Source organism: Periophthalmus magnuspinnatus, chromosome 7 (assembly GCF_009829125.3).
Source record: "Periophthalmus magnuspinnatus isolate fPerMag1 chromosome 7, fPerMag1.2.pri, whole genome shotgun sequence".
NCBI classification, from domain to species: domain Eukaryota; kingdom Metazoa; phylum Chordata; class Actinopteri; order Gobiiformes; family Gobiidae; genus Periophthalmus; species Periophthalmus magnuspinnatus.
The window spans coordinates 11589514-11602120 of NC_047132.1; the positions used below are offsets into that span (position 1 = coordinate 11589514).

The 12607-nt window shown below is 42.5% G+C and overlaps 1 protein-coding gene across 1 annotated transcript in view; it reads right to left on the bottom strand.

The window, feature by feature from the left end:
* The window catches only part of pip4k2ca (phosphatidylinositol-5-phosphate 4-kinase, type II, gamma a), a 34373-nt gene that overhangs the window by 9145 nt on the left and 12621 nt on the right, over positions 1-12607 (bottom strand). Inside the window, exon 8 of the mRNA XM_033970187.2 lies at positions 12202-12469. Coding sequence (XP_033826078.1) covers positions 12202-12469 — 268 coding nt within the window. The remainder of the gene's footprint in view (positions 1-12201; positions 12470-12607) is intronic.

Sequence of the window (12607 nt, forward strand, 5' to 3'; positions counted from 1 at the left end):
GTTCATTTTGATTAAAATTAATATTGCATTCCACTCATGCCCCAGTCTCGCATATGTGATGTGAATGTGAGCTCTGTAGGGCAATGCCTGTGGTCGTGAGAGGACATCGAAAAAACAGGAAACAAAGGCGTATTTCGGTGGCGGCGTACGGGCGAACCGTGTGGAATTTGGAGAAAACGTGGATAACTTTTGAAAACCCATGTGTCTGGATGTGGCATGTGAAATCTGAGCTCATTTGGACCAAAAACCTGAGACTAGTAGCGTTTTGAAAACACGCTGCGAATGAAGTGGCGAATTTTTTATCCAAAATGGCCGACTTCCTGTCTGTCATAGAGCAGTGCTTCAATTCATATTTATGCTTGTCCCCCCATTCTCTATCACTGTTCTGATTTTTGTGTGTGTTTTCCAAAATAAACCAGGCTCCTCTCCCATAGGGGTGAAATTTTAGGTGGCGCTGTCGAGTCAGGGGGCATGGGACATTTTCCCGACACCAATTTTATGAAATTTTTCACCAAGCCGGTCGATTCTATACCCCCATGTGAGACTTTTCGTGAATGTTCAGGGGGTGAAAAATGCGATTGTTTTGGCGGAAAAACGAAGAACAATGTTAATATGCAGTGTGGCCCTGAGCTGTGTGGCCCTGACTCCATATGAGAGGGGTCTGTGGCTTAGCACCGGCAACCACGTACATAATACAGGTATGGTGTAATGGACTTTTTTGACCCTTTTAATGCTCACAATTATCTCCCCAAGTTTCATGCCAATCGGACAAAGTTGTGTATTTTACCAATACTGTAGGGGGCGCTATAGTGTTCATTTAGATAACAATTAATAGTGCATTCTGTTAATACCCTGATATCACACGTGTGATGTGAATTTGAGCTGTGTAGACCAATGCATGTGCGTGTCAGAAATTTTTTTATGATTTTTTTTTTAGTATTTGCGCCCCTGGTGGCCAACCGTGGAAAATGACTCATGGCCATAATGTAATTTTTTGTTTCTTCTGATGCCACTGATTTATTCCCCGAATTTCGTAGGAATCCGATAATAATGGCGTTTAACCCCTATGATAGGGGGCGCTATAGTGTTCATTTTTATTACAATTAATAATCCATTTTATTAATACCCTCATATCACACGTGTGATGTGAATTTGAGCTGTGTAGACCAATGCATGTGCGTGTCAGACATTTTTCAATGATTTTTTTTGGAGTCTTTGCGCCCCTGGTGGCCAAGTGTGAAAAATGACCTATGCCCGTAATATTATTTTTTGGTCCACGTCATGCCCCCAATTTATTCCCCGAATTTCGTAGGAATCCGATAATGTTGGCGTTTCACCCCTATGGTAGGGGGCGCTATAGTGTTCATTTTGATTAAAATTAATATTGCATTCCATTCATGCCCCAATCACGCATATGTGATGTGAATGTGAGCTCTGTAGGGCAATGCCTGTGGTCGTGAGAGGACATCGAAATAACAGGAAAAAGGCATTTTTCGGCGGCGGCGTACGGGCGAACCGTGTGGAATTCGGACAAAACGTGGATGTTTTATGAAAACCCATGTGTCCAGATGTGGCATGTGAAATCTGAGTCATTTGGACCAAAACCCTGCGACTAGTAGCGTTTTGAAAACACGCTGCAAATGAAGTGGCGAGTATTCGATCCAATATGGCCGATTTCCTGTTCGTCATAGAGCAGTGCTTCTATTCATTTTTTATGCTGTCCGAAGGTGCTCTATCACTGTCCGAATTTTGTGTGTGTTTTCCAAAATTAACCAGGCTCCTCTCCCATAGGGGTGAAAATTTTTAGGTGGCGCTGTCGAGTCAGGGGGCATGGGACATTTTCCCGACACCAATTTTATGAACTTTTTCACCGAGCCGGTCGATTCTATACCCCATGTGAGACTTTTCGTGCATGTTCAGGGGGTGAAAAATGCATTTGTTTGGGCAGAAAAAACGAAAGGAGGGAAGGAAGAACAATGTTAATTTAAAGCCGCAAGCGGCGATGATAGCCCTCGCCACCCGCCGCGACCGCCCCCCCACGCGACCGCCCGGGCCGGCCACCGCCCCCACGCACTTATTTTCCCCTGCCTGGCCACCCCACGGCCGCAATCCACCCCCTTCACACAGTTTCTATTTAAATATGTGTGACCAACACATTATAATGGAGGTCCACGGTGTTGAACCGGCAACCTCGTGCACAATACAGGTATGGTGTAATTGGACTTTTTTGCCCCTTTTAATGCCCAAAAGTATCTCCCCAAGTTTCATGCCAATCGGACAAAGTTGAGTATTTTACCAATACTGTAGGGGGCGCTATAGTGTTCATTTAGATAACAATTAATAGTGCATTCTATTAATACACTAATATCACATGTGTGATGAGAATTTCAGCTGTCTAGAACAATGTATGTGCGTGTAAAAAAATTTTAATGATTTTTTTTGAGTGTTTGCGCCCCTGGTGGCCAAATGTGGAAAATGACTCATGACCATAATGTAATTTTTTGTTTCGTCTGATGCCCTCGATTTATTCCCCGAATTTCGAAAGGAATCCGATAATGTTGGTGATTCACCCCTAAGGTAGGGGGCGCTATAGTGTTCAATTTTGATTAAAATTAATATTGCATTCCATTCATGCCCCAATCACACATATGTGATGTGAATGTGAGCTCTGTAGGGCAATGCCTGTGGTCGTGAGAGGACATCGAAATAACAGGAAACAAAGGCATTTTTCGACGGCGGTGTACGGGCGAACCGTGTGGAATTCGGACAAAACGTGGATGTTTTATGAAAACCTATGTGTCTGGATGTGGCATGTGAAATCTGAGCTCATTTGGACCAAAAACCTGAGACTAGTAGCGTTTTGAAAACACACACAGAAAAAGATGGCGAATATTCGATCCAATATGGCCGACTTACTGTTCGTCATAGAGCAGTGCTTCTATTCATTTTTATGCTTGTCCGATGGTGCTCTATCACTGTTCCGAATTTTGTGCATGTTTTCCAAAATTAACCAGGCTCCTCTCCCATAGGGGTGAAATTTTAGGTGGCGCTGTCGAGTCAGGGGGACATGGGACATTTTCCTGACAACCAATTTTATGAAATTTTTCACCGAGCCGGTCGATCCTATACCACCATGTGAGACTTTTCGTGCATGTTCAGGGGGTGAAAAATGCATTTTTTTGGGCAGAAAAAACGAAAGGAGGGAAGGAAGAACAATCTTAATTTAAAGCCGCAAGCGGCGATGATGGCCCTCGCCCCCCGCGCGACCGCCTCCCCGCACGACCGCCTCCCCGCACGACCGCCTCCCTGCACGACCGCCTCCCCACGCGACCCGCCCGGGGCCGGCCACCGCCCCCCCACGCACCATTTCCCCCGCCACCCCACGGCCGCAATCCGCCCCCCTTCAACACAGTTTCTATATAAATATGTGTGACCCACACATTATAATGGAGGTACACGCGTTGAACCGGCAACCTCGTGCACAATACAGGTATAGTGGAATGGACTTTTTTGCCTCTTTTGAGGTCCACAATGATCTCACCAACTTTCATGCAATCGGACAAAGTTGTGTTTTTTACAATACTGTAGGGGGGCGCTATGGAGGTCACTGGCCACATGTTTATTATGGTTCTCTATTCACAGTTTTAATCCACATCAGTGATTAGAGCTTTTTAGGCTGATCCATGTGTCTGTGACAAGGAATCAAATATGCAGGAAAGCAGTCATATTTTGACAGTGTGGTGTGCATAAACCAGAAAGAATATCCCCAAAACGTGGATGATTATTGACAATAATCATGTGTACATGCTGTATGTGGAGTTTGAGGAAATTTGGATGAAAAACCTAGGACTAGATAGGTTTCATTTGCACTTAAGGAAAAGTCGTTGTAGGAATTTAAATCCAATGACGAAGTCATATTTTGAGGGCATCCTACTCATGAACCATAAAGAATATCCCCAAAACGTGGATGATTATTGACAATCGACATATTACATGCTGTATGTGGAGTTTGATGTAATTCGCATGAAAAAACCTAGGAGTAGATATAATTCATAGACATGCAAAGTCAAAGTGCCAAGTGCCAATTTCTTTTCAATTCATTGCGCCCCTGGTGGCCAACAGTGGAAAATAACCCATGGCCATAATGTAATTTTTTGTTTCTTCTGATGCCACCGATTTATTCCCCGAATTTCGTAGGAATCCGATAATGTTGGCGTTTCACCCCTATGGTAGGGGGCGCTATAGTGTTCATTTTTACTACAATTAATACTCCATTTTATTAATACCCTCATATCACATGGGTGATTTTAATTTGAGCTGTGTAGACCAATGCATGTGCGTGTCAGACATTTTTCAATGATTTTATTTGGAGTCTTTGCGCCCCTGGTGGCCAAGTGTGAAAAATGACCTATGCCCGTAATATTATTTTTTGGTCCACGTCATGCCCCCAATTTATTCCCGAATTTCGTAGGAATCCGATAATGTTTGCGTTTCACCCCTATGGTAGGGGGCGCTATAGTGTTCATTTTGATTAAAATTAATATTGCATTCCACTCATGCCACAATCTCGCATATGTGATGTGAGTGTGAGCTCTGTAGGGCAATGCCTGTGGTCGTGAGAGGACATCGAAAAAACAGGAAACGAAGGCATATTTCGGTGGCAGCGTACGGGCGAACCGTGTGGAACTTGGAGAAAACGTGGATACTTTTGAAAACCCATGTGTCTGGATGTGGCATGTGAAATCTGAGCTCATTTGGACCAAAAACCTGAGACTAGTAGCGTTTTTGAAAACACGCTGCGAATGAAGTGGCAAATTTTTGATCCAAAATGGCCGACTTCCTGTCTGTCATAGAGCAGTGCTTCAATTCATATTTATGCTTGTCCCCCCATTCTCTATCACTGTTCTGATTTTTGTGTGTGTTTTCCAAAATAAACCAGGCTCCTCTCCCATAGGGGTGAATTTTTAGGTGGCGCTGTCGAGTCAGGGGGCGTGGAACATTTTGCCGACACCAATTTTATGAAATTTTTCGCCGAGCCGGTCGATTCTATACCCCCATGTGAGACTTTTCGTGAATGTTCAGGGGGTGAAAAATGCGATTGTATTGGCGGAAAAAACGAAGAACAATGTTAATATGCAGTGTGGCCCTGGGCTGTGTGGGCCCTGACTCTATATGAGGGGGTCTGTGGCTTTGCACCGGCAACCACGTACATAATACAGGTATAGTGTAATTGACTTTTTTGACCCCTTTTAATGCCCACAATTATCTCCCCAAGTTTCATACCAATCGGACAAAGTTGTGTATTTTACCAATACTGTAGGGGGCGCTATAGTGTTCATTTAGATAACAATTAACAGTGCATTCTATTAATACACTAATATCACACGTGTGATGTGAATTTGAGCTGTGTAGACCAATGCATGTGCGTGTCAGAAATTTTTTATGATTTTTTTTTTAGTATTTGCGCCCCTGGTGGCCAACCGTGAAAATTACTCATGGCCATAATGTAATTTTTTGTTTCTTCTGATGCCACTGCTATATTCCCTGAATTTCGTAGGAATCCGATAATATTCGCGTTTCACCCCTATGATAGGGGGCGCTATAGTGTTCATTTTTATTACAATTAATAATCCATTTTATTAATACCCTCATATCACACGTGTGATGTGAATTTGAGCTGTGTAGACCAATGCATGTGCGTGTCAGAAATTTTTTAATGATTTTTTTTTTTAGTATTTGCGCCCCTGGTGGCCAACCGTGGAAAATTACTCATAGCCATAATGTAATTTTTTGTTTCTTGTGATGCCACTGATTTATTCCCCGAATTTCGTAGGAATCCGATAATGTTGGCGTTTCACCCCTATGGTAGGGGGCGCTATAGTGTTCATTTTTATTACAATTAATAATCCATTTTATTAATACCCTCATATCACACGTGTGATGTGAATTTGAGCTGTGTAGACCAATGCATGTGCGTGTCAGGCATTTTTAAATGATTTTTTTGGAGTCTTTGCGCCCCTGGTGGCCAAGTGTGAAAAATGACCTATGCCCGTAATATTATTTTTTGGTCCACGTCATGCCCCCTAATTATTTCCCGAATTTCGTAGGAATCCGATAATGTTTGCGTTTCACCCTATGGTAGGGGGCGGCTATAGTGTTCATTTTGACTAAAATTAATATTGCATTCCACTCATGCCACAATCTCGCATATGTGATGTGAATGTGAGCTCTGTAGGGCAATGCCTGTGGTCGTGAGAGGACATTGAAAAAACAGGAAACGAAGGCATATTTCGGTGGCGGCGTACGGGCGAAACCGTGTGGAATTTGGAGAAAACGTGGATAACTTTTGAAAAACCCATGTGTCTGATTGGCATGTGAAATCTGAGCTCATTTGGACCAAAAACCTGAGACTAGTAGCGTTTTGAAACACGCTGCGAAAAATTTGGCGAATTTTCGATTCAATATAGCACGACTTCCTGTCCGTCCTAGGGCCCGCACTATGATTGGCTTTTTTGCTTGTCTCCATGAGCTCTATCACTGTTGTGAATTTCGTCAAGCTAGGGCGAAAAATGCGTGTCGGCTCCCAATTCATTTTAAAATTTGAATTTTCTAGGTGGCGCTGTCGAGCCAGTGTGCGTGGGTCATTTTCGTGATGCATATTTTCTTGAATTTTTGCCAAGCCGGTCGATTTGATACCCCCATGTGAGACTTTTCGTTGACGTTCAGGGGTGAAAATTGCGATCCCAGGGGGGGAAAAAAAATAATAATTAAAGCCGCAAGCGGCGATGATGGCCCTCGCCCCCCGCGCGACCGCCCCCCCAAGCGACCGCCCGGGGCCGGCCACCGCCCCCACGCACCATTTTCCCCGCCTGCCCACCCCACGGCTGCAATCTGCCCCCTTCACACAGTTTCTATATAAATATGTGTGACCAACACATTATAATGGAGGTCCACGGCGTTGAACCGGCAACCTCGTGCACAATACAGGTATGGTGTAATGGACTTTTTTTGCCTCTTTTGAGGTCCACAATGATATCACCAACTTTCATGCCAATCGGACAAAGTTGAGTTTTTTACCTGTACAGTAGGGGGCGCTATGGAGGTCACTGGCCACATGTTTATAATGTTTCTCTATTCAGTTTTAATCCGCATCAGTGATTAGAATTTGAGCTTTTTAGTCTGATCCACGTGTCTGTGAGAGGGAATCAAATATGCAGGAAAGCAGTCATATTTTGACAGTGTGCTGTGCATAAACCAGAAAGAATATCCCCAAAACGTGGATGATTATTGACAATAATCATGTGTACATGCTGTATGTGGAGTTTGAGGAAATTTGCATGAAAAACCTAGGACTAGATAGGTTTCATTTGCACTTAAGGAAAAGTCGTGTAGGAATTTAAATCCAATGACGAAGTCATATTTTGAGGGCATCCTACTCATGAACCATAAAGAATATCCCCAAAACGTGGATGATTATTGACAATCGACATATGTACATGCTGTATGTGGAGTTTGATGTAATTCGGATGAAAAACCTAGGAGTAGATATAATTCATAGACATGCAAGTCAAAGTGCCAAGTGCCAATTTCTTTTCAATTCATTGCGCCCCTGGTGGCCAACAGTGGAAAATAACCCATGGCCCTAATGTAATTTTTTGTTTCTTCTGAGACCATGAATTGATGCCCCAAATTTCATAGGAATTGGATAATGTTGGCATTTCACCTCTATGGTAGGGGGCGCTATAGTGTTCATTTTGATTAAAATTAATATTGCATTCCATTCAAGGCCCAATCTTGCATATGTGATGTGAATGTGAGCTCTGTAGGGCAATGCCTGTGAATTTTTAGGTGGCGCCGTCGAGTCAGGGGGCATGGGGACATTTTTCCCGACACCAATTTTATGAATTTTTTTGCCGAGCCGGTCGATTCTATACCCCCATGTGAGACTTTTCGTGAATGTTCAGGGGGTGAAAAATGCGATTGTTTTGGCGGAAAAACGAAGAACAATGTTAATATGCAGTGTGGCCCTGAGCTGTGTGGCTCTGACTCTATATGAGAGGGGTCTGTGGCTTTGCACCGGCAACCGTGTACATAATACAGGTATGGTGTAATGGACTTTTTTGACCCTTTTAATGCCCACAATTATCTCCCCAAGTTTCATGCCAATCGGACAAAGTTGTGTATTTTACCAATACTGTAGGGGGCGCTATAGTGTTCATTTAGATAACAATTAATAGTGCATTCTATTAATACCCTCACATCACACGTGTGATGTGAATTTGAGCTGTGTAGACCAATGCATGTGCGTGTCAGAAATTTTTTTATGATTTTTTTTTTTAGTATTTGCGGCCCTGGTGGCCAACCGTGGAAAATGACTCATGGCCATAATGTAATTTTTGTTTCTTCTTCGATGCCACCTGATTTTATTCCCCGAATTTCGTAGGAAACCGATAATATTGGCGTTTCACCCCTATGATAGGGGGCGCTATAGTGTTCATTTTTATTACAATTAATAATCCATTTTATTAATACCCTCATATCACACGTGTGATGTGAATTTGAGCTGGGTAGACACATGCATGTGCGTGTCAGACATTTTAAATGATTTTTTTTGGAGTTCTTTGCGCCCCTGGTGGCCAAGTGTGAAAAATGACCTATGCCGTAATATATTTTTGGTCCACGTCATTGCCCCCAATTTATTCCCCCGAATTTCGTAGGAATCCGATAATGTTGGCGTTTCACCCCTATGGTAGGGGCGCTATAGTGTTCATTTTGATTAAAATTAATATTGCATTCCATTCATGCCCCAATCACACATATGTGATGTGAATGGAGCTCTGTAGGGCAATGCCTGTGGTCGTGAGAGGACATAGAAAAAACAGGAAACGAAGGCGTATTTTGGTGGCGGCGTACGGGCGAAACCGTTGTGGAATTGGAGAAAAACGTGGATAACTTCTGAAAACTCATGTATCTGGATGTGGCATGTGAAATCTGAGCTCATTTGCGACCAAAAACCTGAGACTAGTAGCGTTTTGAAAACACGCTGCGAATGAAGTGGCGAATTTTTGATCCAAAATGGCCGACTTCCTGTCTGTCATAGAGCAGTGCTTCAATTCATTTTTATGCTTGTCCCCCCATTCTCTATCACTGTTCTGCTTTTTGTGTGTGTTTTCCAAAAATAACCAGACTCCTCTCCCATAGGGGTGAAATTTTAGGTTGCGCTGTCGAGTCAGGGGGCATGGGACATTTGCCGACACCAATTTTATGAAATTCTTCGCAGAGCCGGTCGATTCTATACCCCATGTGAGACTTTTCGTGAATGTTCAGAGGTGAAAATGCGATTGTTTTTGGCAGAAAAACGAAGAACAATGTTAATATGCAGTGTGGCCCTGGGCTGTGTTGGCCCTGACTCTATATGAGAGGGGTCTGTGGCTTTGCACCGGCAAGCATGTACATAATACAGGTATGGTGTAATGGACTTTTTTTGACCCTTTTAATGCCCCCAATTATCTCCCCAAGTTTCATGCCAATCGGACAAAGTTGTGTATTTTACCAATTACTGTAGGGGGCGCTATTAGTGTCATTTAAGATAACAATTAATAGTGCATTCTATTAATACCCTCACACCACACGTGTGATGCGAATTTGAGCTGTGTAGACCAATGCATGTGCGTGTCAGAAATTTTTTTATGATTTTTTTTTTAGTATTTGCGCCCCTGGTGGCCAACCGTGGAAAATGACTCATGGCCATAATGTAATTTTTTGTTTCTTCTGATGCCACTGATTTATTCCCCGAATTTCGTAGGAATCCGATAATATTGGCGTTTCACCCATATGGTAGGGGGCGCTATAGTGTTCATTTTTATTATAATTAATAATCCTTTTTATTAATACCCTCATATCACACGTGTGATGTGAATTTGAGCTGTGTAGACCAATGCATGTGCGTGTCAGACATTTTTAAATGATTTTTTTTTTAGTATTTGCGCCCCCTGGTGGCCAACCGTGGAAAATGACTCATGGCCATAATGTAATTTTTTGTTTCTTCTGATACCACTGATTATTCCCCGAATTTCGTAGGAATCCGATAATATTGGCGTTTCACCATATGGTAGGGGGCGCTATAGTGTTCATTTTTATTATAATTAATAATCCGTTTTATTAATACCCTCATATCACACGTGTGATGTGAATTTGAGCTGTGTAGACCAATGCATGTGCGTGTCAGACATTTTTAAATGATTTTTTTTTTTAGTATTTGCGCCCCTGGTGGCCACCGTGGAAAATGACTCATGGCCATAATGTAATTTTTTGTTTCTTCTGATACCACTGATTTATTCCCCGAATTTCGTAGGATCCGATAATATTGGCGTTCACCCCTATGATAGGGGCGCTATAGTGTTCATTTTTATTACAATTAATAATCCATTTTATTCATACCTCATTTCACACGTGTGATGTGAATTTGAGCTGTGTAGACCAATGCATGTGCGTGTCAGACATTTTTAATGATTTTTTTTTGGAGTCTTTGCGCCCCTGGTGGCCAAGTGTGAAAAATGACCTATGCCCGTAATATTATTTTTGGTCCACGTCATGCCCCAATTATTCCCCGAATTTCGTAGGAATCCGATAATGTTTGCGTTTCACCCCTATGGTAGGGGGCGCTATAGTGTTCATTTTGATTAAAATTAATATTGCATTCCATTCATGCCCCAATCTCGCATATGTGATGTGAATGTGAGCTCTGTAGGGCAATGCCTGTGGTCGTGAGAGGACATCGAAAAAACAGGAAACGAAGTCGTATTTCGGTGGCGGTGTACGGGCGAACCGTGTGGAATTCGGAGAAAACGTGGATAAGTTCTGAAAACCCATGTGTCTGGATGTGGCGTGTGAAATCTGAGCTCATTTGGACCAAAAACCTGAGACTAGTAGGGTTTTGAAAATACACAACGAAAAATTTGGCGAATTTTCGATTCAATATAGCCGACTTCCTGTCCGTCCTAGGGCCGCACTATGATTGGCTTTTTGCTTGTCTCCATGAGCTCTATCACTGGTGTGAATTTCGTCGAGCTAGGGTGAAAAATGCATGTCGGCTCCAATTCATTTTAAATTTTGAATTTTCTAGGTGGCGCTGTCGAGCCAGTGTGTGTGGGTCATTTTCGTGATGCATATTTTCTTGAATTTTTTGCCAAGCCGGTCGATTTGATACCCCCATGTGAGACTTTTCGTTGACGTTCAGGGGGTGAAAATTGCGATCCCAGGGGGAGAAAAAAAATAATAATAATAAGAAGAAGAAACCCAGGAAGAACAATGCCCCTCGCCATCACTTCGTGAGTGGCGAGGGCCAATAATAAGAAGAAGAAACCCAGGAAGAACAATGCCCCTCGCCATCACTTCGTGAGTGGCGAGGGCCAATTATGGCACAGGTTTATTCCTGACTTTCTGACTTACAAAGTGGGATTATGGTGCAGTTAAACAACTGACAATGTAAAGAAATTTTTTTTTACAAATTTTTAAATAATGGCATACAAAAACGAAAATGTCCCTGGTCTGATTTAGATTAAAACAGATTAAAATAAGAATCATACACTGTGCAAAAATAAAAATTACTGATTTTATTTTATTTTATTGCTTTTATTTTCTGGCCACTCGACCAGCCCTTGTCTGAACCATTCGGGGCCCGAGCCCAAACAGCAGGAGCCACTTCAGGCGGGTCCAGATCGTGTTTCTGGCCCCAGACTCTGAAATATTCTTCCTCTGGGTATTAGAACAGCTCAGTCTTTAAATATTTAAATATTCTTTGTTGAAAACTCATTTGTTTGCAGTGGCTTTTAACACGAGCTGAGTGGGACCCTTGTACTGTATTGTTGTGTTCTATTGCATTTTTGCATGTTTTGTTTTATTAGATTACACTTTATATTGTACAACACTTTGGACAATGGTGGTTGTTTTTAAATGTGCTTTATAAATAAATTTAACTGGACTGGACTCGAGTATCGAGAGAGTTCATGTGTCCCTGTTGTTACTTGTAGTCAAGATCAAGATCATTCAAAACTATTCCAGAAAGGTCCATTCTCTCTGTTCTACTGTCGATCTGTTTTCAACACTAGATTTGGTGCCCGTGTCTGGTATTATTCCTCTGTACAGTCTAAAACACAGTATTAGCCTTTTACACCAGTGTTTAAGTCAGTTCATGTTTACCTGAACAGCTCTTAACGGCGTACACGTCCACATAAGGATCATACTCTCCAGGACCCAGTGCTTTGTAAGACGACATGTAACCCGCGATGCCTTCAGGGGAGTTACCGTATGACCCCACTACGGCAGAAGAGGGCGCTAGACCGTTCTCCGTCTCCTGCTCTTCCTCGTTCTGTACCTCCTCCCCCTCCTCCTCCTCTCGCTCAGCACGGCCCACATCATGAATCCCCAGCAGCAAACTGTAGTCCATGATTTTCAATTTAACAAGGAACTGAAAAACAAAAAGGCATGTGTGAGTGTTGTCACAATACTAAAATTTTAAACTTGATTTTGATACTAAGAAATAGACTTGATACTCAAAACCAATTCCGATATGACAATACTAATAAAAACATTTTCTTTAAACAAC